Here is a 27,606-nt window from a genome sequence, read left to right on the forward strand (position 1 = left end):
AAATTAAAAAAAGAAAACTAGGGCATTAGACTGTTATGCAAATGAGGGGGTTTCACCCTGTATCACTTTCTTCAGATTAGTAGGGGGAACTCAGTTGTGAAATGCAAATCTACATTTCTTTTTTTTTCTTTTTAGAGAGAGATAGAGTGCCTGTGGGGGTGGGTGGGTGGGGAGGTGTGTGAAGGAGAGAGAAAGAGAATCTTAGGGAGGCAGGCTCGACACACAATGCACAGCCCAACTCCAGGCTCAATTTCAGGACCCTGAGATCACGACCTGAGCAGAAATCAAGAATTGACGCTTAACTCATTGAGCCATCCATCTACATTTCTTAATTTATAAAAATAGGAACACTAATTCCTGATATTAGAGATACCAGGCTTCTTACTAAGACTAAAAGGGACAATCACAGTTATTTGTTGAGCTATTTTTGAGTGCTGTACATACTTTTGTAAGGTACCAACACTATGCCCAATACACAGATAATAAAACTAAGATGAAGAAGCAACTTGTCCGGAGACCACATTGCTAAACAATGGTTGAGTCAGGATTTAAAGCCAGGTGCATCTAACTACTCTTCCCACTGCTTTTCTAAAATGTATTTATTGAGGGGTGCCTGGGTAGCTCAATGCTTGAACATCTGCTTTTGGCTCAGGTTGTGATCCTGGGATCAAGTCCCGCATGGAGTTCCCCTCAGGGAGCCTGCTTCTCCCTCTGCGTGTGTCTCTGCCTCTCTCTCTCTCTGTGTCTCTCATAAATAAATAAATAAATAAATAAATAAATAAATAAATAAATAAAATTTATTTATTGGGACACCTGGGTGCCTCAGTGGTTGAGCATCTGCCTTGGGCTCAGGCTGTGATCCTGGGGTCCTGGGATCCTGGGATGGAGTCCTGGCATCAGGCTCCCAGGGAGCCTACTTCCCTTCCTGCCTATGCCTCTGCCTCTCTCTGTGTGTGTCTCTCATGAATAAACAAAACCTTTAAAAAATGTATTTATGTATTGTGGGACTACTTTAAGCAAGGCTCTTGCCCTAAAGATTTTATTCAACACTCTCATTAGTACCTTAGTAGTGGTATTGCCCAATTGCACGGACCAAAAAAAACAAAAACAAAACAAAAAAAAACCAAACACCTGAAGTTCAAAGGGCCCAGGTAAGTTCCCCAAAGCCATGCAGCCTTGGAATAAAGACGGTAATGGTCTAAATGTCCCCAAGTGGCATTATTCATCAGTGCAGCATGCACGTTTGGCTTCTCAGTCCCAAAGCTTTAAGAATTAGTGCAATGCATGTGCCTGCTAGTAAACAGGAGACAGATGGGAGCGAGGACTCTACCTGAGAGGGTATAAATGACGTTGCACTAGGGCTGACATCCGTCCCATGCAAATAAAGCAGCATAAGCCCGCTGAAGCCCGAGAGAGACGGCCGCGGCGCGCCGGCTCCGAGACCGCGGGCACGGCAGAGAAGTGCGCACGCGCGCAGGGGCCCGGCGGATGGGCGGGGCGAGCGGCGCCGGAGAGGTGGTCCCGCCCACACAGGGTGCCGGGGAGCCCGGCTAGCGCCCGGACACCGCGCCCTGACACCGCGCCGGGCTCTTTCGCATTCACCAGTGCTCGGGATCTCGGGAGCCGCTGGCGAGCATCACCTTCAGGTTAGACGTTCCGGATCTCTGGGGTCGGAGACACAAGGGACGGGGGGACAAGCGAGGCCGGCCGGGCGACCGCTCCGGAAACCTGCCGGCTCTCGGAAGCCGACCCACTTCCCTGTGAGGCAACGCGAGAATGGGTGGGGTCTGGCCTCCGGGCCGCGGCGAGGGGCGGTCCCGGTTCGGGGCGGGGTTGGAGGCGGGGAGACCCGGCTGTCCGGGCGCGCAGGCGGCCCCCGGCTTCCGCGTGCGCGTCCCCACTCTGCCCCGCTGGGTGTCGGCTGCCTGCCTGGACCTCGCCGTTGGAAACACGGATCCCCCCTACCTGGGAGGATCCTTGCCTGCCGCCACCCCCGGCTCTCCTCGCAGGTGAAGCCACCATGGAGCGGTTCCTGGCCCAGCTGTGCGACACCAGCGTGTTGCACCCGCTCCCGGTGTGGGAGGGGGACGCCGCCGGCCACTGCTTCACCCAGCTGGTGCTCAGCGCCCTGCCCCATGCGCTCCTCGCCGTGCTCAGTGCCTGCCACTGGGGCACTCCGAGGTGGGTAGAAACAGGTGCAACGCATCTGTCCATGTGTGCTTGCAGACCTCTCCTGAAACCCACATCTCCGCCGGAGTGTAATCAGAATAGTGAGGTCTGTGGAGTAGGGCAAAAGTAGAATAAAATCTAGCATTAGCACTTTGCAGCAACGTGTCATGAATTGAACGCAAAACTGGGCGAACAATGTTTTTAGCCAATAAAGGTAGCTTGTGTTGAAGTTGTAGGACCAGTTTCTCACCACTTCCATCCATGAGAACTCAGTATTCCCTAGAATAGAGAAGCATATCTACCCAGATGGAGAGGAAGCAGTAGGTAGAAGAGAAGAGCAAAATCAAAACCTTAATCTTCCTGGGTTTGGAGCCGTAATGTACCTGTGCCAAACTTACCTTGGTTTTGTATTTATTTCTGTATGGCTAGATATGTCTAAAGTTACTCTCACTCTGGCTATTGACAAAGCAGGAGAGAAGTCTACTGTCTGCCTTTTGGGGTCCCTAGTCTGATAGATGGAATGTGTCCTTATCCCAGATGAATCAGGGGGCTGATGAATCCCTTCCTTGAGGAGGAGAAGCTTGGGATCTGTTGGTCTGGGAGGAATCCTGGTTTGTCTTTTACATAGAATGAGGCAGAAGTCTAGAGAGGGTTAGTCAGTTAGCATAGACATCCAAAGCCTGCTCAGAGGACTTTCTATTAAAAATAGACACAGTGCTTCAAGAACTCAGTCTTTGAGCAGGCAAGAAAGACCATCATATAATCAATAGAAATTATGGTTTTTGCATTTCACTTTTAAGAGTTTTTGTACATTGCTGAAAAGGGTTAGATCCAGAATCTCAGACAAGAAAGGACTGTAGAGGGCTTTGGGTCCAGACTCTTCACTGCTCACCATACTGATGAGAAAAATGAAGTGCAGAGAGGGAAGGAGTCCTTACTCATGGGCTTAAGACTGACTGATGGCCAATTTGGGGCCTCCAAGAGCCCAGTGTTTTGTCCCTACATCTTAAAGAATTCTTAAAGGTTGACTTTTATTCCAGTATAAACTGCTCCATATTACTGTGATTAACTGGACTTTTTAGAGGAAATCCAAAGCATTCTAATCTAGGATTAAACTTTTTCAGTAACCCAGCCCTGCCAATAAGAGGAACAATAGATTTAGTCTTCTCATTATGTAAACCCCCAAGACATTCTCATATGCACTGCTGCAGGTATACTGTACTTAATTTTTAACGTAGGCAGATCACCCTTTTGTTGACTAAAAATGTTTTTGGCTTGCCAAGAAGATAGAGACAAAACTAAAAAAGACGTTTTGTTCAGCAAGTGGAGTCACAAATATGACCTATACCACCTTCTAGAACCGTTGGAAAGTCAGAGAGTAGAATATTCTGAGGCTTTGTAAATTTTAGGCTATTGTAGTCGAGTGTAGAAGCCATATATAAATCAAGTCTTTATTCATCTAGTAGTGTTTCAGGTGAGTTTAAGGATTATTTTAGGTAGATATTTTTATAAAAGTGAATATTCATTTCTTGGTTGTTATCTGTATGAAAATTTAGGATTTTTTTTCCTAATTAGTCTTCACATTCCATACATCCTTTAAAAATTTTTTTTATTTACTTATTTGATAGAGAGAAAGTGAGAGAGAGAGAGCACAAGCAAGGGAAGGGCAGAGGGAGAGGGAGAAGCAGGCTCCTGGCCGAGCAGGGAGCCCGATGTGGGGCTTGATCCCAGGACCCTGGGATCATGACCTGAGCTGAAGGCAGACACTTAACCAACTGAGCCACCCAGGCACCGCACGTTTCATACATCCTTAACTAAGAATTGTTAGTTTGTGGCAAAAGAATGATCAGAAATGGTATGGGTAGATTTGAAAACAGATTAGGTTGTGCCAGGAAGACTTCCTGGGAAAAACCCCTTGTATTTCAGGGTAAAGCGAGATACAGATAAGATGTAAAAGGCAGGAAAGGAGCTGATTGCCTCTAGGTAAGTGAGTTATTAGTGATGTGTCTGGCCCTCAATCAGCCACTATGTGCCTCCCTTTCTTTTGTCCCCCCTGTCCCTAGGAATCCAGAGTATATCCTGTACTGCAGTCCCGGCTGGCGCCTCCGACTCACAGCCTCCTTCCTGCTCTTCATCTTTCCATTACTAGACCTCCTTCCAGTGGCTTTGCCACCAGGGGCAGGCCCAGGACCCATAGGGCTAGAAGTGCTGGCAGGGGGTGTGGCAGCTGTGGCCTGGATCAGCCACTGCCTGGCCTTGTGGGCGTTGGCTCATTCCCCTCATGGCCACTCCCGGGGACCATTGGCCTTGGCTCTGGCTGCCTTCCTGCCAGCCCCAGCCCTAGTGCTGACTCTGCTGTGGCACTGCCAGCGAGGCACACTTCTGCCCCCGCTTCTCCCAGGACCCCTATCCCGCCTATGTCTTCTCATCCTGCAGCTGGCTGCGCTCTTGGCCTATGGATTGGGCTGGGCGGTCCCTGGGGCATCACGGAGGCCCTGGGCCCAGGAGCTCCTCCTGTCTCAAGGACAGGAGTCTGAGGTAGCTGAAGATGGAGAAAGTTGGCTGTCACGCTTTTCCTATGCCTGGCTAACACCCTTGCTGGCCCGAGGGGCCCGTGGAGAGCTCCGGCAGCCCCAGGACACTTGCCACCTTCCACGCAGACTGCACCCAACTTACCTGGCTCGTATCTTCCAGGCACATTGGCAGGAAGGGGTCCGGCTGTGGAAAGCCCTGTATAAGGCCTTTGGCCGGCACTACCTGGCACTTGGACTCCTGAAGCTGGTGGGGACCATGCTGGGATTCTCAGGGCCCTTGCTGCTTTCCCTCCTGGTGGGCTTCCTGGAGGAGGGGCAGGAACCACTAAGCAATGGACTGCTGTATGCCCTGGGGCTAGCTGGTGGGGCCATCCTGGGTGCTGTGCTACAGAATCAGTATGGGTATGAGATACGGAAGGTGACACTTCAGGCACGGGGGGCTGTGCTGAATGTTCTGTACCGAAAGGCTTTACAGCTGGGGCCCAGACGCCCTCCTGCCGGGGAGGCCTTGAACCTACTGGGCACCGACTCTGAGCGGCTGCTCAACTTTGCTGGGAGCTTCCATGAAGCCTGGGGCCTGCCCCTGCAGCTGGCCATTACCCTCTATCTGCTGCACCAGCAGGTGGGTGTGGCCTTTGTGGGTGGTCTCATCCTGGCCCTGCTGCTGGTCCCTGTCAACAAAGTGATTGCCACGCGCATCATGGCCAGCAACCAGGAGATGCTACAGCACAAGGATGCAAGGGTTAAGGTGAGGGCTGCTTAGGGTCCCTCAGCAATCTGGAGCTGAGGACCCACCCACCTGGTCCCCCAGGTCCTCCCATGCACAGTGCCTGAGGGTGAGAGCATACTCTAGAAGTTAAGAGCTCCAACTGGAGAAAGACATGAGTTCATATCCCAACTCTACCACTTACTAGTTTAATCACCCCAAACGAGTCATTTAACCTCTTTGGGCCTCTATTTCTTCATCTGAGAAATGACCATAGTAGCTTGCTTCAGAGGGTGGTTGTGAGGATCGTATGAGGTGACTCTGGGTATGGGGCCAGTCACAAAGTAAGCAATAAATAAAAGTAGCCTGTTAGTAACACTGCAGTATTAGCTCATGCAGCTGTAAGCAGCAAACTGAGGAGGTAGGAAGTAGCCTGTCTGGGACTAAATGGGCTTTTAGTATGAGTGCCAGGACCCGAGTCCTCTACCTCTTCATCTAGGGCAGAGACCATCTCATAGCCACAGGTGGAGTGGAGAGGTCTAGGAGAGCCCCAGCTACCTCTAAGGGTTGGGCTGAGGGGAAGGGAGTAGGCCAGTCCTCTGCCTGGGCCGGCTCTGCGTGTTGAATGTCTGGGTTCTGCAGTGACAGGAGGATGGCAGGCCTGGAGGTCCGCACAGCATAGTTGTCAGCCTCTTATGGGAATAGCTCAGAGTGCTAATAGGAGGAAGGTCCTTCATAGCCCAGGCCCTTTTCTCCTACCCATGACAGCTACAGACTAGGTCTCTAGCGCCATCCGGGAAGCTCCCAGTGTCTCCCTGGCTTGCAGACTGGGGATGTGTGAATGTTTGGATCCAAGGAGTTTCTCTAGCCCCTGCCCATCTTGCCTAGACTTGTTGGCTTGTCTGACCCTGGGCTGTGGTGTGGGCCTCCTACACCTGTACGCTCCTACAGAAATAGTTCCTGTACCACCCAAGCCATGAGCCAGACTGGCGACTGGCTCCTGAAGCCCGCTGTTCTGGCCTTGAGAAGTAGTTCTTAGTCCTTTCTCTTATGGAAGGAGAGCTTTTAGGCCAGTGTGGTAGCACCTCAGTACTTTCTGCCTAGGGAGTAGGAAGGTGAAGGGACTCCAGCTCTGACTTGTTCTCCACTCTAGAGCACACACACAGAGGAAAAGTAAAAAGATTGGCAGGGGAAGCAACTCAGGACTGAAAGGGATTTTTTTTTTAAGATTGATTGATTGATTGATTGATTTATGATAGACATAGAGAGAGGGGGAGGCAGAGAGACAGGAGGAGGGAGAAGCAGGCTCCATGCCAGGAGCCTGACGTGGGACTCGATCCCGGGACTCCAGGATCGGGCCCTGGGCCAAAGGCAGGCACTAAACTGCTGAGCCACCCAGGGATCCCCCTGAAAGGGATTTATTTGAGGGTGGTATTTCTTCAGAAAGAGCTGAGGTGAGGAAGGAGACCAGTTCTAGGGCAGTACAGGGTATCTAGGAGCCTAGTACTCTGCTTTCTCTCCCAGTAACTTCTGGGTGGAGGAAAGTGGACACCTGTGAGCAGGGTTTCCACTTCACTCTACTTTCTTGTCTCCCTCCCCAGCTCATGACAGAGCTGCTGAGTGGCGTTCGGGTCATCAAGTTCTTCGGGTGGGAGCAGGCACTGGGGGCCCGGGTAGAGGCCTGCCGGGCTCAAGAACTGGGGCGGCTCAGAGTCATCAAATACCTGGATGCAGCCTGTGTGTACCTGTGGGCTGCCCTGCCGGTTGTCATCTCCATTGTCATCTTCATCACCTATGTCCTCATGGGGCACCAACTCACTGCCACCAAGGTGAGTCCCAGAAGAGGGGATGGCTGTAGGAAAGTGTAGAGAGGTGACAGCAAGGAGGCTGTGATGGAGTTAAGAGGTAGCCTCAGGCCCTTGGGGCTGCTGGGAAGGAGGATATCTGGCTACCTTAACCTTTTCCAACTGAGGGGGAGTTCTCCGAACTTTCTAGGGCCCCAAATATATCACCCTTTGCTCTGTGAAGGAATTCCTTTTTTTCCCCTTCTCTTCCATCCTCTTTGATATTAGCCCCAGGCTCCATGTTAGGTTCCCTTATCCTCATTCTAATTACTTTGGGGGGGAAAAATCCATGATCCAGTGCTGGCTCTAGCCAGGGCCAGACAATGTACTTAGAAATTCTGAGAAAGTCTCAGAATGCCCCAGGCCTGTGTGCTTATTGAGGTGCTACCTGGATCTCTGGAGGAACATCTGGAATTTCTAAGATTCTGAGATGGCTACCTTTGCCACCCAAGGATTTTCCAGCCACCCCTCAGTTCTGCTGCTGCCCTGTTCTTCCTTTTACACCCCTGTCTGCCTTCAGATAGCTCCTGGGCTTCAGGTGATGCTTCATCCCCCTTCTGCCCTACTTAGGTGTTCACGGCATTGGCACTGGTGCGCTTGCTCATTCTTCCCCTCAACAACTTCCCTTGGGTGATCAATGGCCTCCTGGAGGCCAAAGTGTCCTTGGACCGGATCCAGCGTTTCCTTGACCTTCCCAACCACAGCCCCCAAGTCTACTATAGCCCAGGTAATGGGGAGCTAGAAGGAAGAGCCTGGCACAGGGTGAGGAGGGAACAATAGCCCCTAGGACGCTGTACATAGGTGCCAGCAAGAAGGGCCAGAGGCAGCAGAATCCAGGCAGAGCAAGTGGACATTTCCTGGGGAAGAATCCTCAGACCAAGACTAAGGCTGAATTAGCCCTGGGCCAGTAGATACAGGACAGGCAAGCCAATGACATGTTCCTGGTTTACCCTCTCCAAGTAGGTAGGTTGTGCCTTAGCAGCCCAAGTTGTGTATTTTTTTCCCTATTCAGATCCCCCCACAGAGCCATCTACAGCGTTGGAGCTCCATGAAGCCCTGTTCTCCTGGGACCCAGTTGGAACCAGCCAGGAGATCTTCATCAATCACCTCGAAGTGAAGAAGGTTTGTTGTTGGATAGACAACCTAGGGGAGTCCCTGGATGAATGAGGGATAAAGACTCAGTGACAGATAAACACGCATGGAGCCAGTCATAGCTAGATGGCCTGCATCTCAAAGCACCAAGGGAAGGAACGGAGGAGCTCTGGTGAGCAGGTTCTACACTCCTCTCTGAGCATCATCCCACTAGCATAGCTTTCTCAGAGTCCTCTACTCTGTCCCTGGTCTCTAGACAGCTATATCCACCTAGTCCAGGCCAACAAGTACGTCTGTCTCTCCATTGTTCCTGTGGAGCCAGCAAACTCAGAATAGACCCCAGAGCTTATTCAGCATCTGCCCCAGGTCAGGGACCAGGGGAGAGGCCCTGTAGCCTCTTCTGAGAAGGATTTTGCAAATGGGGTAGATAATCCTCTATTTAGCCTGCTGAAAAGAAATCACACCCTGTGACTCACACCACTGCATGCATACATCGTCAAAGAAACACTTGAAAGAATATTCCTGGCAGGACAGGACTCCTGTTCCTCTACACACACCCCACCCCCGTCCTGAATTTTCCCTCTCCCTTGACCCCTGTCCAACCCTTTGCCCCACAGCTCAACCCAGCATTCTCTAGTCTCTACCACATTTGGCTCACATTTCTGGCATGGGCTGTATTTTTTTTTTTTTTTTCTTAGTTCAGGCAAGACAAGGCTGGAATTTTTCAAAGGAATTTTACTAATGTTGTCAGTTGGGGCTTTTTTTGGATATAAGTCATAGAAACCCACTGGAGCTAGCTTAAGCAAACAAGAGTTTATAATAAGGTTATAGAGATGAATTACAGAATCCAAAGGCATGCATACAGCTGGATCTCAGCAGCTGCCCAGAACCAGGACTCAACTCCTAGAACTCTCCCTCTGTCTGCTTTTCTCTGTATCTGCCTCATGCTTCTCTTTCAGTGGACCTGCTCTCCACTGAGCAGAAAAGGTGACTGCATAGAGCCCTCCCACTTAACAGCTACAGCCAGAAAAAGGGAGAATTCTCAGGGAAGGGTCTCAACTCACTCTGGTGCCCACCCAGAGATGGGTCAATCCTGGCTGATAGAGTGGGGGCATCACAGACAGAGCTCCTGAGAGCACTATCTGTTTCTAGAAAAGGGATTTTTCTTTCCTTTTTGTACAGGAAGATAGCTCCATGGATGTATGTTACAACTAAGAAATGAAGGGAGAACAGAAAATTTGAAACTGCAAATAACAGAAATGGGCACCTGTGCAAAGCACCACTGCCTTTTGCCCCGACATAGCAGAAGTCTAGCCACAGGTGAACTTAAGTAGCCCAGCATCCAGGCCCCAAAGCCTGGAGTCCCTCCCTCCCTTCTCTTTCCAGGCTCCCTGCTTTGACCTTTCCTTGGAAATTCTAGGCAGTTTCCTCCATTCTCTCTGGTGCCTCTCCAGGGGCCCTTCATGCAGATCAGTGAAACTGATCACTCCTCTAAGTGGAAAGTAAGCACTGTACTTCTGATAGTTCCTATATGAACTATATAGGAACCTCCTACTCAGTGAGGCACAGCTCAGCCTATGGGCTGGAGAATTCTTTCTTCACAGACAAACGGGCCTAAGAAGCCTCCGTGGAATGATTGGCAGCCCAGGGCCTCAGGAGGGAGACCTGATGCTTACTGTCTGGCTTCCTTGCAGGGTGTCTTGGTGGGCATCGTGGGGAAGGTGGGCTGTGGGAAGAGCTCGCTGCTGGCCGCTGTTGCTGGGGAGCTCCACAGGTGAGTAACCTCTAGTGTCCCCTGTCCTCAGCTTTGACCTGCAGCAAACACTTGCCTAGCCCCTGCCCTGTGGTGGATGCCTTTATAGGGTCCCAGGATACTGAGAGTCAGAGACGAACAAGACCTTGTCCCTTTCTTGGGAGAGTTTTAGTCTAGAAAGGGGAAGGTAGTCAAAGTGAGTTATCATAAGCTTCATACCAGAGTATTATCAGTGCTATAATAGTGAGTAAAGAAATAAATGGAAACATCCTGCATCAGTTCATCTTTCAAAAAACGTGGTTACGCAGGGAGGGATCTAGAGAGGAGCAGAGGGATAAAGGAGGGCCTTCTTATTTTACAGTGAGAATGAGTGGGAGCAGGGTGGTGGCCATCCTCTTCTCTGAGCACATCCAGATCTGACAACCCCTTGGCTACAGCCAAAGAGCAATTGCTTCCCTTCCCAATCCAGATTGAGCCTCCAGCCTCGTTAGGTCCCCTCGACCCAGTGGCTACCAATCCAGAAACCCATGTGACATGAAGGGGGACCCGATGTAGAAGACAGCAGTCTGGAGAGGCTTCTGGGAGGCAGGGGGCTGGTTATGGAGGGACCCAGTTGGGGACTGGCCCCCTCATGCTGCCCCCTCATGGCTTGGCTCTCTGCAGGCTGCGTGGGCGGGTGGCAGTGTGGGGGCTGTCCAAAGGCTTTGGCCTGGCCACCCAGGAACCCTGGATCCAGTTTGCCACCATCCGAGATAACATTCTCTTTGGGAAAACATTTGATGCCCAACTGTACAAAGAAGTGATCGAGGCCTGCGCCCTTACTGATGACCTCCATGTGAGTGCCCAAGCCCTAAGACCCCCTGACTGCCTTCTTCCCCATGTCCCTGACACCTCAAGTCAGAGATTTGCTTCTCTGGGAAGAAGTTGCTTCTGCTCAGGCACCATTAACCTGAGGCTGGCCGTCAGGTTTGGTCCTCCTAGAGCATCCAGTGTGTGGTTCCCCCTTCCAAGTAGGACCCAAAGGGACAGTAGTGGTGGGGGGGTTCCACATAGCAGCCTCTAGGCTAGGGTTCCCTCTGAGGCTTTAGCTCTATGTAGGTTCGGCTGGTGGTTCTGGTTCAAGAGGCTTGGGATGCCTGGGTGGCTCAGCAGTTTAGCGCCTGACTTCAGCTCAGGGCGTAATCCTGTAGTCCTGGGATTGAGTCCCACATCCGGCTCCCGGCATGCTTCTCCTTCTGCCTGTTTCTCCTTCTCTCACTCTCTCTCTCTCTCTCTCTCTCTCTCTCTCTCTGTGTCCCTTATGAATAAATAAATAAAATCTTAAAAAAAAAAAAAAAAAAAAGAGCTTCTCCTACACCTTCCCCTGGGGAGGCTTAAGAGATTTAGGGTTACTAGAGGCAAGTCCAATAGATCCCCTACAATCCAGAGTACTGAATTTAGGAGGATGAGATTCCAGATCTCACCCATGACTTCCCCACTCAATCCCCATGTCCCCAGCAGGATTGTCATCACTACTACTCTGTCCAGGTAAATGTGGAACTTCCCTGGAAAAGAGGACCTTTACTTTGGCTATGGGGTATCCCATGCCCATGAATCATTTGTTTCTACATCAGACATTTCTCAAATGCCTGTCGAGTACTGGGAACGGTTCTAGGCACTAAGTGGTGAATTATAAAGCTTTTCCCTCAGGGGGACTCACTGTCTGATAGACCACAGGTGCTTCCACTGTAATGGGCCCCCCTAAGCTAAGGAGACCACTCCTGAGGCCCCATGAAGGCTTGGGGTACATTCCTTGTGTAAAAATCTATGAAAGCTTCCACATTGAATTTGCCTATCGTCATCCTTGCTCTTAAAAAGGCAGGGTAGGGATGCCTGGGTGGCTCAGCAGTTGAGCATCTGCCTTTGGCTCAGGGCGTGATCTTAGGATCTGGGATCAAGCCCCTTGTCAGGCTCCCTGCGTGGAGCTTGCTTCTCCCTCTGCCTATGTCTCTGCTTCTCTTTCTGTGTGTCTCTCATGAATAAATAAATAAAATCTTAAAAAAATAAAAAATAAAAAGGCAGGGTAGTGAGTGTGACAGGGTGGCTAAGAATCTATATTCATGTCCTGCTGCTTACTAGCTGTAGAACCACCTGAGGGCAAGGTAGTTACTCTGAACTTTGGTTTCCTCTGTGAAAGAGAAAATACCAACTTCATAAGGTTGTCATAGGGATTGGATTGTCAGAATTACAGATTATCCCCTGTTGCTTGATCACCCCAAATTCAAGTCTACTCTCCCTAAGCTCCCTGGCTCTCTTGACGCCCTCTACCTCTTCCCTGCAAGGGGATGGAGTAGAAGGTATTGGGGAGCCCATTGACCAATGCTAGGAGGCCTTTCCTACCAGATTTTGCCTGCTGGAGACCAGACAGAGGTGGGGGAGAAAGGTGTGACCCTCAGCGGGGGACAGCGGGCCCGGATTGCCCTTGCTCGCGCTATCTACCAGGTGAATTAAAGATGAGGAGGTCCTTGGAGGGAGTGGGGAACGGGGATATTTTCATCAGCATCTAGTTTCTTTTTCCCTCTCCCTTCATGTTCTTGAGATGTTTATCCCTTTGCCACCCCATGCCCCTTTTGCAGATTGAAGGCAGAATTAAAGATCCTTTAAAAAAAATTATGTAACTTGAAGCGCTAAGCACTGGCCTTGCTTGACTGGAGGGAAGTTTACCCTCAAGTCTCACCTGCTTTGCCACTGCTCTTGGGGCAGCCCCCAGAGTTCTTCTCAACTGTCTTCTCTGACGGCCTCAAGATTGTGTCCTAGGAGAGGTCTGGGTTCTGACCAAAGGACCCAGGACTTGGTACCCATCATGTCCCCACCTCTTTTAGGAAAAGGAGCTCTATCTCCTCGATGACCCTCTGGCTGCTGTGGACGCAGACGTGGCCAGCCACCTTCTGCATAGGTGCATCCTGGGAGTGCTGAGCCACACTACAAGGCTACTCTGTACCCACCGCACCGAGTACCTGGAGAAGGCAGATTTGGTGCTGCTGATGGAGGCCGGGCGCCTTCTCCGGGCTGGTAATATGGGCCGCCAGGGTGGGAGCCAGTGGATTTGGAACTTGGGCTGTGTGACTGGGTACTTTGGGAACACAGAGGACCAAGATCTCCAGGAACACTGACGTCCTTAGAGAAGAGACAACAGTCAGGTTTAGAACAATCTTTTTATTAAAAATACAAACAAATATTAACAAAACCCCACCTCTGATGGATTATTATCCAGAGGGACATGACCAGGGAAGTTCACTGGGAGAGAAACAGGAGGAAATGAGGCTCCACCAGACTGTTAGAAATTTTGTGAAGCCTGAGGAGAAAGCTCTGCAGTAACAAGAGGTGACTCTGGACAGAGTGCTCATGGATAGCTATGACTCTCCTAGAGTGAACATGTGTCTGAGCTGGCTGGACTACAGGCACAGAGGGATGGACTTGAGAGTCCTCTTCAGAGTCTAGGGGTCCAGGGTAGGGCCCTGCTAGTGAGAGTCAGGGAAGGGGTCCACAAAGAATAGGAGGTGGATTGGCACACTCATTGAGGAAGGCAGAGTATATAGTATATACGCAGGAGCCCCCTGATGATTTCCTTGTACCTTCCAGGGCCTCCCTCTGAGATCCTGCCATTGGTACAAGCTGTCCCCAAAGCCTGGGCTGAGGAGGGACAAGAGGCTGACTCAGGTATGGCTCAGGGCTGAGGAAAGGGCTTGCCCTCCACCACTTCACTATAGAGATACGTTTTCCTCAGTGCTCCCCTGCCCATCTGAAACACTGAAGTTTAACTGTCTTCCTGCAAACTTAATCCACACCCTGCCCTCCTTGCCCATCCTCACAGCTGCAGTGCAGTCAGTCGGGAACCTGGAGAAAACAAAGGAGAGGCTGGAAGTGGAGGAGAAAACATGTGGCCATCTGCTGCAGGAAGAAAGCAAGAAGGAGGGTGCTGTGGCCTTGCACGTGTACCGAGCATACTTGAGGGCCGTGGGCCTGGGCCTGGCCCTAGCCATCCTCCTCTCCTTGCTCCTCATGCAAGGTGGGAGTGAACCCCAGAGCCCCTCATCCTGCCCCAGTCCTAGGTCCCCATCACAGCCATCACCTCCAACTGATCATTACAAAGCCCCGAGCCTCCCCAGGCATGGACAGCAGCTGGGACAAGATACACACCCCCAGTTCTGAGAGTCCCAGGGACCAGAGGGGTGCACACCATAGCCATCTTCTGGTCTGCCCCCACAGCTTGCTTCCCCTCTGCAAATTCCAGATCATGCACTCCTCAGAGCTGATGGGTGATGGGCCCAGGGAAGGAGTGCACACTGGGGAGGACATGGGATAGTAGGAAGGTGGAGAGGGCCAGGGATGGGGGTTAAGGGCAGAAGGTTAAGGGGGTGTTTGAATGGAAAAAAGGGATGAGTCACAGCTTTTCCCTCCCTTTCCCCACCGAGGCACAAGGAACGCTGCTGACTGGTGGCTCTCCCACTGGATATCCCAGCTGAAGGCAAACAAGAATAACTCCCAGGAGGTGCCAGCCCCCACCAACCCGGGATCCACAGGGCTCCTCTCTGCCCAGCTGCTCCTCTTCTCCCCCGGAAACCTCTAGTGAGTGGCTGGAGCCAGAGCAGGCTTGGGGCTCCCAGAGGGGTTGCGGAGGTGGGGGTGGGGGTCGGGGCTGATGTTCCAGGTGTGTGTCTTCTGGTGGGGAGAGCTGGCGTGGGGGAGGGGAAGGGACCCCCCGAGGGGCCCTTCTTTTGGTTACCCACAGCCCCCTCCTCACCACCCAGCACCTCAGTGTTCCCACTGCCAAAAACTGCCTCCAATGGCTCCTCAGACATCCGTTTCTACCTCACCGTATACGCAACCATTGCTGGTGTCAACTCCCTCTGCACCTTTCTCCGGGCAGTGCTCTTTGCAGCGGGCACCCTCCAAGCAGCCGCCACCCTACATCGCCGCCTGCTGTGTCGAGTCCTTATGGTGAGGGGATAGGAGGGTGGGGTGGCATGGGGGAGCCCTCTCAGTACTTGGGCTCCATCAGGCGCCCCATCCTACCTCCTAGTCCTCAGGAGAAGACAGCCCTCACAGGTGCGTGCAGCACTTGGCAGCTTGAGACCTGGAGAGGCTGAGAACAGAGCAGCTCTCTGAGTTCAAACCCAGTTACTTAAGCTGGTAGCGTTCTGACCTGTAAAATTGGGAGAAGAGAATCTTCCTGAGTCACTCCTGTTTTGGACTTCAAGTGCAGAGGCCTGAATTAGTCACCTCTTATTTGTGGGGCATGGGACACCCCTTAGATCATAAGTTCCCTTTTTTATTTTACTTATTTACCCATTCCCTTTTATCTATGTACCTACCCTATTCTGTTTCCCCTTCTTTCCTTGATAAAGCAACCATTCTTAGTAGGTATCATCTCAGGACTCTGAGATCAGAGCCCAAGCCAAAGGCAGACGCTTAAACAACTGAACCACCCAGGCACCCTTGGCATTCTATTTCTTAACAATTTTTTTTTTTTACTTCTTACAATTTTTATTTAGGGCTGTTTTTAAGATCCATCCCTGTTGTTGTGTACATATTTAGTCTGTTGCTGACCTTATAGGCTTATTATGAGGATTAAATTAATTAGTACATGGAAAGTGCTTAGGATAGTGCCTGGAACATACTAAATACTCAATCAGCAATTATTATTAGTCATGTTGTTGTTCTTTTTTTTTTTTTAAGATTTTATTTATTCATGAGAGACACACAGAGAGAGGCAGAGACACAGGCAGAGGGAGAAGCAGGCTCCATGCAGGGAGCCTGACATGGAACTCGATCCTGGGTCTCCAGGATCAGGCCCTGGGCTGAAGGCAGCGCTAAACCGCTGAGCTACCCAGGACGCCCCTTGTTGTTCTTCTTATAAAGCCCTTTTCTTGTCTGTTATCCTTTTTTTTTTTTTTTTTAAGATTTTATTTATTTATTCATGAGAGAGACACAGAGAGAGAGAGAGGCAGAGACACAGGCAGAGGGAGAAGCAGGCTCCACGCAGAGAGCCTGATGTGGGACTCGATCCCGGGTCTCCAGGATCACCCCCTGGGCTGCAGGCAGTGCTAAACCGCTGCACCACCGGGGCTGCCTTGTCTGTTATCCTTTAAAAAAAATTTTTTAAGTAATCTCTACACTGTGTATGGGGCTCGAACTCACAACCCTAAGATCAAGAGCCTTGATTGTGCCTCACCAACTGAGCCAGCCAGGCACCCTCTTGACCATTATCAAGGTCTTGTAATAACCCTGTGAAGTAGGTACTGTTATCCCCATTTTTTTTTATTTTCTTTTTTTTTTACCCCCCCCCCCCCACTCTGTTATCCCCATTTTACAGATAAGGAACCTGAGGCAATGAGAGCGTAAGTGACCTGGGTAAGGCTAGTTCTGTGGAGAGTTGGGCTGGGAACCCAGTCCTATATGGGTATTCCTGTTGCCTGTCAGGGAGTAGCCACCCACAGTTCTGCCTCTCCTCCAGGACCACAGCCTCTTTGGGCTGTGAAGGAATTCGTTTCTTATAAATTGGCATTAGGAGGTGCTTCCAGAAGTCCTTTGCCCTAGTCCCCTGCCCTAAGAGGATTATTCCTCAAGTAAAGGCAGAGAGCTGGGGGATGGAGAAGGTGAAGAAAGGGACAGGCTGTCTCTGAGATGGCCCACCCAGTAGCCATCTAAACAGCTAGAGACTGGGCAGCCCCTGTGGCACAGCGGTTTGACACCACCTGCAGCCCGGGGTGTGATCCTAGAGACCCGGGATCGAGTCCCACATCGGGCTCCCTGCATGGAGCCTGCTTCTCCCTCTGCCTGTGTCTCTGCCCCTCTCCCTCTCCCTCTCTCTCTCTCTCTCCCCCTCTCCCTGAATGAATGAATGAATGAATGAATGAATGAATGAATAAATAAATAAATAAATAAATAAATAAATCTATCTTTAAAAATAAAATAAAAAAAAAAAAAAAACAGCTAGAGACTGCTGAGCACTCACTCTCTGCCAGGCAGACTGTGCTCAGCATCTGACTGCTGTACACGTGCTTTCGATCCTACCAGCAGCCCTGAGAGCTGCAGTTCTGTTATTATCCCTGCTTTTGAGATGAGGAACAGGGGCCTTAAGAGATTAACCTCCTTGGGACGCCTGGGTGGCTCAGTGGTTGAACGTCTGCCTCTGGCTCAGGTCGTCTGCCTCTGGCTCAGGTCTGCCTCTGGCTCAGGTTGTGATCCCGGGGTTCCAGGATCAAGTCCCATATCAGGCCCCCTGCAGGGAGCCTGCTTCTCCCTCTGCCTGTGTCTCTGCCTCTCTCTGTGTGTCTCTCATGAATAAATAAACAAAACCTTTAAAAAAGAGAGAGAGAGAGAGAGAGAGAGATTAAGCTCTTTGCCCGGGGCCTCCTATCCAGCAAATGGCAGGGCCAGAATCCCAGCGGCAGTCTGATTCCAGAGCCTGAGTGCTGAGCTATGAGCTCATACTGACTTAGCCACGGGCGATCAGGATGTTCCTCTTGACCTCTAACTAAATCTTACGAGCCTAAAGTCCTCTTCTTCTGGAAAGAGACTGGCTCCTGCCCTGCAAAGGGGAGTTGGCATGTCTAGCACAGAGGTAGAGGAATGGCCAGCATGGCCTCTCAGGGTCATCACTAGCCGGAGAGATGGGAGAGTCTCTACTTTTCCCACCCTGAGAGGGTCTCCCTCCAAGCTCCACCAGCCCCTTCCTCTCTGCCCCCAAACTCTGGGGACACTTTCCTCCTTTCCTCTTTTCTACTTTGGGCCTTTCTCCCCACCCCACCTCCCCCCCAGGGCTGTCCCCAGCCCCTCTGCTGCCAGGCCCTGCCCTCGCCCAACCACAACCCCTCTCCCAGGCACCAGTGACTTTCTTCGACTCCACACCTGCCGGCCGGGTTCTAAACCGCTTCTCCTCCGACGTGGCCTGTGCAGATGACAGCCTGCCCTTCACCCTCAACATCCTGCTGGCCAATGCGGCGGGCCTGCTGGGCCTCTTGGCAGTGCTGGGCTCGGGCCTGCCCTGGCTGCTACTGCTGCTGCCCGTGCTGAGCGTCCTCTACTACCGCGTGCAGCGCCACTACAGGGCCTCCTCCCGGGAGCTGCGGCGCCTGAGCAGCCTCACCCTGTCACCTCTCTACACCCACCTGGCTGACACCTTGGCTGGCCTCCCTGTGCTCCGGGCCGCAGGGGCCACCTCCAGGTGCGTGGAATCTGCCTCTGGCCACAGCCAGTGGGGAGGAGAAGCTGAGGGAGGTGAGAAGAAGGACCCCTGAAAAGAAGGGCACATGGGGGCAGGCCCCAGGTCTCCTGAGAAAGGAAGGGTGGGTGAGTGCAGAAAAAGGGATGGGGGATAGGGGGCAGAACATAGTCCCTCTGTACCCGCTAGGAGAGGCCTGTGGGTGTGTAGGTCAGCTCCGAAAAAGTTGCTGCGTTCTGCGGGGAAGGAGTCTGGTGGGGTCACTGCAACAAGGGAGTGGCCTCTCATCCCTCCTGGCCTCCCCCAGGTTTGAGGAGGAGAACCAGAGACTCCTGGAGCTAAACCAGAGGTGCCAATTTGCCGCCAGTGCCACGATACAGTGGCTAGACATTCGGCTGCAGCTCATGGGAGCCACAGTGGTCAGTGCCATCGCGGGCATCGCCCTAGTGCAGCACCAGCAGGGCCTCACCAACCCAGGTGCCACCCCGGGAGCCTCACTCTCAACTCAGAAGCATCCCAGACCTCCCTCCCTGCACTGTCCCCCCAGCATTTCATCTCCCACCTTGGGGTCCTGTGAGGATGTGTTGTCATTGTCATCACTCCCATTTTAGAGTTGAGGAAACTGAGTCCCAGGGAGAGACTTGCCCAGGTGGTAGTGGGTCTGGGACTAAAACAAGCATTCTGACCTTCACCCCTTCCCTGCTCTGCCCCATTACTGACACTGCCAGGCCCATCTTCCATTGTCTTCCCTCGAAGCCTATCCAGGCCCACCTCACTCCCTTGTGGCTCACCTCCTGTGGATCCCATCTGGGTCCCAGCATCTTCCTGCTTCTCTACAGGCTTTTTTTTTTTTTTTTTTTTTTAAGATTTTATTTACTTATTCATGAGAAACAGAGACAGAGAGGCAGAGACTCAGCCAGAGGGAGAAGCAGGCTCCATGCAGGGAGCCTGATGTGGGACTCGATCCCAGGTCTCCAGGATCACACCCTGGGCCGAAGGCAGGCGCTAAACCGCTGAGCCACCCAGGCTGCCTTCTGCAGGCTTTTACGTGCCACAGTCCATAGCCTTGAATTCTCCCTCCTGCCCCAGCTCTGCTCCCACATGTATCCTAGTGTCCATCCGCTAGCGGCTTGTGCTCTTCCCCTCCAGGACTGGTGGGCCTGTCACTGTCTTACGCTCTGTCCCTGACGGGCCTGCTCTCTGGCCTGGTGAGCAGCTTCACGCAGACAGAAACCATGCTGGTAAGCGTCGAGCGTCTCGAGGAGTACTCCTGTGACCTGCCCCAAGAGCCCCAGGGCCAGCTGCCAAGGGTAGGCCTGCAATCCCTGCCCTGGGCCTGGGCACTGGAACCCTGGGGGACCCTCCTGACAGTCCCGCCTCCCCTCATTCCTTTCCTTTTGGTCCTCACTGTTTTTCTCAGCCCCTCTCATGTCACTGTGTGATGTCACATTCTTCACGGTGTGTCTCTCATCCTTGTGCCCATCCAGAGGGCCTCACCTCTGCTGCCCATGCCCTTTCCTCTTGTGCCAACCCTTTCTCCTTATTTTCCCTTCTTCCCACTCCCCGTTGCGTCTCCTCCTCATTTCTTCCACCTTACCCATCTCTGTCTCTCTCCCACCCATGGACCCCACCAGCTGGGCGTTGGCTGGCTGACCCAGGGGAGTGTGGAGTTCCAGGATGTGGTGCTGGTATACCGGCCGGGGCTGCCAAATGCCCTGGATGGGGTGACTTTCCGTGTGCAGCCTGGAGAGAAGTTGGGCATCGTGGGCCGCACAGGCTCTGGCAAGTCTTCCCTGTTGTTGGTGCTCTTCCGGCTGCTGGAACCTAGTTCGGGGAGAGTGCTGCTGGACGGTGTGGACACCAGCCAGCTGGAGCTGGCTGAACTCAGGTCTGGGGGAGGAAGAAGAGGGACACCAGGCTACTGGGACATGGGGGAATGTCCAGCTAGGAAGGCTTTATATCAACCCGGGGCAGCCAGGGCCAGGAAGGGGCAGGATAGAGGACAGGACAAGCAGGTGAGGACAGCGAGATCCTAGTACCGAGGTTCAAACTCATAGCTGTGGTCTCAAGGTCTGCAGTCTGACCCAGGCCCACCTTTCCAGCTTTGCCTTATACTTTCTGGCACATAGCCTCCATTCGAGACCACCAGTCACTGCCTCCTGAACCAGAGTCTTCCAGGGGCAGTGCCCCATACTGATGTCCTCAGCCCTGAGACTCGGCAGGCAGTGCTTGGGACAGCTCAAGACCTGGGTCGGTTGCCCCCAGCCACAAGTGGCCTTTTCTGGAGCTAATCATCTCCCTATCCCCACATCTAGGTTTTTTGTTTTTTGTTTTTTTCAAAAGTGATCTAGTATCATTTTTGCTGAGTTCTGTGCCATGCACGAGGTAGGGCAGCTCTGTCCTAAAGCCCATGACTGATCCCAAGCCCTGGCCCTGGTCTTCCTGCCTTCTCTTCTCACCTGTGGCAGCCTTACCTTATGGCTCAAACATATAGCTCCTCAAGACTTGATTCCAGGCCCACTTCTGACCTTGAAGTGTCCCCTCCCCATTCATGTTCTGGTCATTCCTTGCCACTGCTGCCCAGTGGCTGCTAGAGTTGGGCCCACACAGCTTAGCCCACTCCTGTTCTCAGTGTTTCTCCATATTTTGTGCCTTAGTGAGATGTAAGCTCCTTAAGGATAGGGTCAAGACCTTTGTTCAGGTCTTACCCCTCCTCCCAAGCTTTCCTGGAAGTGCCCACTAAAAAACTGTGCTAGGAACTGAAGTGGCCACATCTCCAGTCTAGATCCCATGTCCTGTCGCCTTCTTACCCCCCCAGATCCCAGCTGGCTATCATCCCCCAGGAACCCTTTCTGTTTAGTGGGACTGTTCGGGAAAACCTGGATCCCCAGGGCCTGCATGAGGACAGGGCCCTGTGGCAGGCCCTGGAGCAGTGCCACCTGAGCGAGGTGATTGTGTCCTTGGGTGAGTATTAGGCCCTACCCTGCAGGGTAGTCAGAGGGAGCAGGGAGAGGCCTGAGACCTGGGGCTGAGGATGCTGTGCCTTGCAGGTGGCCTGGATGGTGAGCTGGGTGAGGGGGGCCGGAGCTTATCCCTGGGGCAGAGGCAGCTGCTGTGTCTGGCCAGGGCTCTCCTCACGGATGCCAAGGTGAGGCAACAGGAAGGGACATTAAAGAGGGCCAGGAAGAAGGCAGGGGGCAGTCAGGGTGAAGGAGTGGGTTGTGGAGAGGTTTTGGGGGACTAAGTTAATTTTCCTTTTAGAGCTGGAGGTGGGGAGCTGTAGGTTGGCTGGTCTGGGCCCGGAGGTGGGGGCTGGTACTTGGGTGGGAGCCAAGGCTAACCCGATTCCTCCCTCCTCTCCCCCCACCCTCTGCGCATGTTCCAGATCTTGTGTATCGATGAGGCCACGGCGAGTGTGGACCAGAAGACAGACCAACTGCTCCAGCAGACCATTTGCAAACGCTTTGCCAACAAGACAGTGCTGACCATTGCGCACAGGTGTGCCAGTGTCTGGAGTGAGAATTGAATCAAGGCCTATGGTGACATGAACCCAGAGCCTCCCTTCCTTTCAGGGACCCCAGGGGTCAGGGCTCTAGAGATTCTAACCCCCCATGAATCTCAGCTCCTTGTTCTCCAGGCTCTTTATAGCACACTGTCCAAGGGTATCTGCAGTCTTCCCCAGCACAGAGCCAGACACTAAAGCCTGTGGGGCATACCTATGCTGTCCAGGGGAGAAGAGGGAAGAGCAAGTCAGCTCTCTTCTTTAGGGCCTTGTCCGCTGTCCCCCCACTGACCACCTTCTCTCACACAGGCTCAACACGATCCTGAACTCTGACCGTGTACTGGTGCTGCAAGCAGGGAGGGTCATGGAGCTGGACTCCCCCGCTGCCCTGCGCAGCCAGCCCCACTCGCTATTCCAGCAGCTGCTGCAGAGCAGCCAGCAGGGATCCCAGTCCTCTCGCTGAGGGTCCTGAGCCTGCCCTCCCACCGTCCTACAGGGTCTCCCCTCGGTCTTACCTAGTCCTGAGCAGCTGCAGGGGTGCTGGTTGCTTGTTTACATTCTCCTTTGTGGCTCTACCTCTCCCTCACTTCCCAGAGGGGAAAAGGGGACCCTAGGTCTTCTCTGGAACCCCTGTTCTCTTGCGGGGCAGAGTCCTGAGGCTCCAGAACCAGGCCTCTGCTCTGGCCCTCTTACAGCTGGGACTTCAGGCAGATTTTCTGGCAAAGGAGCCCATGTGCACTTTTCATAGTTTTATTTGATAAAATTTCCATCTTACAGTCTATGTATTAAAAAAATAATATTTCTGGTGTGTGGCTAAGGTCCTTCAGTGTGTGAGCCCCAGGAGAGGGGTGGCGACGAAGGCCTATTCCAGTCTGAGAAGCTGAGGAGGTGAAGGTGGGGGGCTGGGGAGCCCCCACCTCCATCACAGTGCTGTGGTCTTTCCAGGCTCAGGGGGCAGGTCAGGTGACAGGGGGAGCCCTGCCGGCAGCATGCTAACCTGACACTCCTGGTCCTGGCATGCCGGGGCATAGTGTGGGGCAGGGTAGCAACAGGGTCCAGGGGGGCATACACCCCGGCGCCAGGCCCTCAGGGTCAGCAACATTGTGGACAGGACCAGGGCGGTGGTGAGGGCCCCAAAGACCACCACAGCCACCAGGCTAGATACACCTAGCCCAGCCTCTTGCCTCCGTACCACCTCTTTCACTGAGATGCGCAGCAGACCCGCCCCCACGCTGTGGGGGACAGGCCCTGTGGCAGGTACTGCCAGAGCCGAGGTGGTCCCCAAGGGGATGTCCACTATGGTGGCGGGTTCTGAGACCGGTAAGATGAGCTCGCAGGTCTTGCCGCCATAGCCGCTGGGGCAGAGACAGTCAAAGTCATGGACGCGGTCCCGACAGCGGGCCCCTCTCTGGCACGGACGGCTGGCACAGTCATCCAGGTTGACTGTGCAGAAGCGACCAGCAAAGCCCTCAGGGCAGAGGCAGGAGAAGCGGTTTATGCCATCCAGGCAGGTGGCGCCATTGGCACAAGGTCGCATCAGACAGTCGTCTACATTGACCTCACAACGAGAACCCACAAAGCCTACCAGACAGCGGCAGGTGAAGTTGAGAGCAAAGCCCTGGTCATCCTGGCATTGCCCACCATTCCGGCATGGGGAGCTGCAGTGGGAGGGAAAGAGGTCCGTAAGGCCAACTCACACTGTTAGGGTAGCCCAGGTCAGCATCCTGACTGCCGCCACCCTTCAACCCCCTTTCTGGCTAAGTCACCTTGAGTCCCTCTCTCTGAGCCTCCAATGCCTCCATTTTAAAAATGAGAATAAGACTAGTCCCCTAGTCCCCCCAGATTGTGAGGGTTAAATGAGCTAATTCAATGTCAAGCGGTTAGCATAGGACCTGGCCCCAAGGCAAGGCTCAACGCAGGCGTGCTATTATTATCCTCAGAGACACTTGGACCTGCAGCAGAAATGAGGACAAGTCCAGCCCTGCAGCCCATGTGCTCACTCACAACAAGGCAGAGAGTTGCTGAGCGGAATGTCTCTGGGAGCTGTGTGCCAGCTTTTCCGAGGGGCCAAGGGGAGTCCTAGGTCCTTAACCTCCCTACACCCACCTTCTCAACCAGAGCAGTCACATGTTAACGTGGTACAACTTCAGCAACTCCAAGTTTGGTTTTGGAGAAACGGTTCAAATGGTACCAAAAAAGTTGAGAAACCCTGGACAAGGGACACTTTGGCTCCCTGGACCCTCAGACCTAATACTTTGCCACCACCCTCTCTATAGTCCTGCTTCCTTTCCCATCACCAACTTCTCCCCTAACCTCCCACTCACCCACAGGCCAGTACTCACCCTGCCTGTTCACAGGGTCCAGACTTGCGCTCGCAGTCATGTCCATGGAAACTTGGTGGACACACACAGTGGTACTCACCACCCCCGTCATAGACACACTGGCCACCATTCCGACAGGGGTTCTGTGTGGTACAGATGTGCTCATCTGGAAAGGAGACCGGGAAGGCTCTGGGTGCCTGAGGTCTGGGTGCCCAGACCTGCCCAGGCCCCACCTGAAGCTCTGTGGGCATGACTTGTACTACAAACCCACCCAGAGCTTCTGTGGTGTAGTGGGGGAAAACAACACTGCATTGGTGTCAGGAGGCTCCTAGCCCCAGCATCATCTGTCTCAAAGCTATTGGGCAAGTTGTATCTCATCTGTGGGTCTCCGTTTCCTCATCGGTAAAATGAGTACATTTTAGCAGCTGCCTTGCCCACCTCATAGGATTATGTTGACTGAATTAGGCAACTGGTATAAAGTCTAAAATGATAAAATACCATGTATTTGAGGGTTTAAGCCAGACAGTGCTCTTAAATATGTGCTTAATATTAAATATAGGTGCTCGATAAATATGTTATCGATGGATGTTCTCCCAAGACACGGGGTCCCTAGTCCAAAAGCTACCCTTACTGCTCCCCTACCTTTGTCACAGAACTTGCCTGCCCAGCCACTATGACAGATGCACTGCCAGGGCTGGTGGCAGGTCCCATGCTGGCAGCCAGGCATTCTCACGCAGCGCTCACAGTGCAGCCCTTCCCAGCCTGGGTCACACCTGGTGGGGAGAAGCACAGGGGCAGGGCTCTGGGTGGGGGGATCTGAGGAGATGGGAGAGGCAATACCAGAGCTTCTAGAAAACACAAGGACATATGAGAACCTCTAAGAGAGACCAGGCCTGCCCCAGGTAGGTATAGGGCTGTACGGGGTCATAGGACATATATATGGAGTCAGACCATGAGACACCAGCGTTCAAGTCCTGGGTTTGTGCTTTGTCTAACCTCTCTGGGCTTCAGTGTTCTCATCTGTAATAGGTTGGGTTAGGTTGGGTTGAGGAAGAAATTAAGATGACATTTGTAAATAACTCCAGTACCATTCCTGGCATGTCTGAGGTGCTCAGAAGCAGTTTAAAAAGAGTGACCTTGAAAGGTCATAAGGACTCTTCCCATCCTCATTCCAGGACAAAGACCTGAAGTATTTCAGGGTGTCTCAAACACCTCAAGCCACCTCCTCCAATACCTTGCCTTGTCAGCTCATTTCCTTATGTTCAGACACACTTTTCTCGTGCTGCAGAATTGGCCCAACCCCCACCCCAGTGAGTCAATTAACTCAAATTCATCAAGAAAGATACTCTTTCTAAGTGCATCTCCCCAGCAACCCTCCTGTAGTCTTTCTTTCCCAGGCTAAACCCATTCTCTTTATATTTTTATCTCCCCCTTTCCTCATGGCCCCCAATCTCCAAACTCTCAAGCTTCAGGTCTTTCTACTGGTATCTTGAGGAGGAACGTTTCAGAATACCTGGATCAGCTTTGGGAGAGTAAAGGAGTAGGGAGTGGAGAGGCATAAGCCAGAAGGAGAAAAGAGAGGCAAAGCAGAGGGGAAATGGGGCCGGGAGAGGTTAGCCAGTCTGCCCTGTGGCCATGAGGGGATGAGGAGTGAACAGTAGGGTTTTAAGCCCCTGGACACTCTGCCCTGGGGCTTGACCTGGATGTGGGTGTGGACCTGCTGGGAAATGGTGAGCAAAGGGTTTTTGGTAGCACGTGTTGGACAGAGGTACCTGCAGGAGCCGTCAGGCGCACAGCAGCCGTGGGCCAGGTCACAGTGGGAGCTGCAGTCATCGGCTGCAAGAGATTGAGGTGGGAAGGGTGAGACCGAGTCAGGGCTCCGCTCCCTGAGACGCGGGGCTCGGAGGAGCGGGGTCTCACTAATTGGCTGGGCTCTGCTCCAGGCTGGGGCAGAACAGAGTCCTCGCCGCCTCGCAAGGGGCTCTCTAGGTCTGGTCAAGCCCGCGGGTCGGAGGCTGCAGTGCCGTCTCTGGCCGGCAGAGGTCAACGCGCAAGCGACGGATGGCGGGGCAGGGCCGCGACCCGAGCCCGGGGGCGCGCTCACCTCCCGCAGGCTGAACGGGCGCCCCCAGGATGCACAACAGGCACACGAGATGTAGACAGCGGCAGCCGCTGGGCATGGTCAGCGCCGGCCTCAGGAGGGAAGGACGGATGGACGGCCGGACGTGCGCACACCTGTGGGACGGCACGGGCTGGGAGGCGGCGGGACCCGGAGACGGTGGCACGGAATCCGGTTCGAGGGACACGAGTCGAGGGGGAAGAGGGGCGTCGGGACAGAAGGAGGTGGGGGCGGGAGGGCGGAGGCGGGGAAGGCTGGGCAGGCGAGGGGACCGGAGACAGGAGCCCCGGAGCGGGCTCTGTGGGAAGGAGGCGAAGGATGGACAGCGCGGAACGAGGTCCAGGCGCCGGAGGGGCCCGGGCTGGGCACGCAGGCCGCACGGCGGACTCCGCGGGGATGGGGACAGCGCCGGGAGGCGGCCTCGGGCGCGGAGGGGACGCGGGGGCCGGTTCCCGGCAGCGGGCAGTCTCCGCCTCCCACCTCGACTCCCCCCGCCCCCCCCCCCCCCGGACCTGCTCTCCACGTCCCCTTCCCATCTCCGTCGCCTCGGCTCGGCCGCGGCGCGGGGCCTGGGTCCCCAGGACGCCCCTGGCTCCGCGCGCCCCTGCCCTCGCGGTCCTCACCTCGGGCTGGGAGGCAGCGCGCCCCGGGACGCAGAGCGGGGCGGGATCCGACGGGCTCCGCCAAGGGGCCGGGGCGCGGGGCCACCCCTAGCCGGCCGCGGGGACGGGCGCCGAGGCGGCTGCCATGCGAGCCGAGCGCTCGCAAATCTGGGGCTCAAGGCGACCCCGAGCGGCGGCGGCGGCGGCGGCTCCTCGCGCGCGCTCAGGCGGCCTGCCAGGGGCGGCGTGTGCCGGCGGAGCCCGCCCCCCCTCCCGGAGCTCCCGCCCCCCCTCCCGGAGCTCCCGCCCCCCACCCGCGGGCGTCCGGCGCCCACCCCCCGCGACGCAGGGCTCACACCTCGCCCCGCGCCCCCCGGGGCCCCCGCCTTCGCTGCCACCTAGCCCTTCCGAACCTCGCTTTCTTCAGCGAAAAGAGGAAATTAGGGGAATCAAAAAGGAAGAAGACTGCCAAGTGCCAGCCAAATGTGCACAGCCGCTATTCTCCCATCTTGCATCCCTTGCCGTCCTGACCCGCGCCCCTCATCCTGTGCCCCACCTCTGCTCTCGCCAGTCAGCTTCCCATCACGCTTCTCTGTTAAATCCCATGCACGCTCCGGGCACCCTTGCGGCTCCAGGCCCTCCTCCTGTCACCAGCCCACGCCTCCTCCGTTTGTAAATCCTACATCACCTGCTTTCGTGTGTGTGCTCTCCTCCTCCTCCACGCCCTCCTCTTCTTTCTTCGTTGCCATTCCCAGCCT

The 27,606-nt window shown here is 53.9% G+C and overlaps 2 protein-coding genes and 1 long non-coding RNA gene across 10 annotated transcripts in view; 1 reads left to right on the forward strand and 2 right to left on the reverse strand.

The window, feature by feature from the left end:
- LOC102153718 overlaps nucleotides 1-1,783 on the reverse strand; it is a 47,194-nt gene extending 45,411 nt beyond the window's left edge. Inside the window, exon 1 of one of the 3 annotated variants that reach the window (XR_005367748.1) lies at nucleotides 1,641-1,783. This is a non-coding gene — a long non-coding RNA (uncharacterized LOC102153718). Of the gene's footprint in view, nucleotides 1-1,330 lie in introns of all 3 variants that reach the window. The other 2 variants (XR_005367749.1, XR_005367747.1) reach the window with 2 other exon arrangements.
- Nucleotides 1,488-22,612, forward strand: ABCC10 (ATP binding cassette subfamily C member 10). Of its 3 annotated transcripts, none has more exons than XM_038554150.1 (22): nucleotides 1,489-1,646; nucleotides 2,010-2,181; nucleotides 4,233-5,451; nucleotides 7,011-7,238; nucleotides 7,824-7,980; nucleotides 8,266-8,375; nucleotides 10,040-10,119; nucleotides 10,762-10,933; nucleotides 12,481-12,579; nucleotides 12,960-13,149; nucleotides 13,720-13,797; nucleotides 13,952-14,146; nucleotides 14,553-14,706; nucleotides 14,889-15,078; nucleotides 17,964-18,307; nucleotides 18,612-18,781; nucleotides 19,454-19,614; nucleotides 19,939-20,192; nucleotides 21,090-21,268; nucleotides 21,355-21,452; nucleotides 21,690-21,802; nucleotides 22,116-22,612. In XM_038554150.1, exons 2-22 carry the CDS (start codon nucleotides 2,021-2,023, stop codon nucleotides 22,267-22,269), a joined length of 4,506 nt encoding a protein of 1,501 aa, XP_038410078.1. In that variant the 5' UTR covers nucleotides 1,489-1,646; nucleotides 2,010-2,020; the 3' UTR covers nucleotides 22,270-22,612. The 3 variants fall into 3 exon arrangements, 2 of the variants coding, with proteins under 2 accessions (XP_038410078.1, XP_038410079.1); XM_038554151.1 differs by having other exon boundaries at nucleotides 21,123-21,268; XR_005367746.1 differs by lacking the exons at nucleotides 19,939-20,192; nucleotides 21,690-21,802; nucleotides 22,116-22,612 and having other exon boundaries at nucleotides 1,488-1,646; nucleotides 21,123-21,268.
- DLK2 (delta like non-canonical Notch ligand 2) lies at nucleotides 22,543-27,606 on the reverse strand. Of its 4 annotated transcripts, none has more exons than XM_038554155.1 (6): nucleotides 27,537-27,606; nucleotides 26,232-26,362; nucleotides 25,900-25,963; nucleotides 24,770-24,900; nucleotides 24,149-24,293; nucleotides 22,543-23,464 (listed from the first exon to the last, which is right to left on the reverse strand). In XM_038554155.1, the coding sequence occupies exons 2-6, from the start codon at nucleotides 26,305-26,307 to the stop codon at nucleotides 22,729-22,731; spliced, it is 1,152 nt and encodes a 383-aa protein (XP_038410083.1). In that variant the 5' UTR covers nucleotides 26,308-26,362; nucleotides 27,537-27,606; the 3' UTR covers nucleotides 22,543-22,728. The 4 variants fall into 4 exon arrangements, with proteins under 4 accessions (XP_038410083.1, XP_038410080.1, XP_038410082.1 ...); XM_038554152.1 differs by lacking the exon at nucleotides 27,537-27,606 and adding an exon at nucleotides 27,405-27,529; XM_038554154.1 differs by lacking the exon at nucleotides 27,537-27,606 and adding an exon at nucleotides 27,262-27,398.

The sequence above is a fragment of the Canis lupus genome, chromosome 12 (genome assembly GCF_011100685.1).
Source record: "Canis lupus familiaris isolate Mischka breed German Shepherd chromosome 12, alternate assembly UU_Cfam_GSD_1.0, whole genome shotgun sequence".
Classification (NCBI taxonomy): domain Eukaryota; kingdom Metazoa; phylum Chordata; class Mammalia; order Carnivora; family Canidae; genus Canis; species Canis lupus.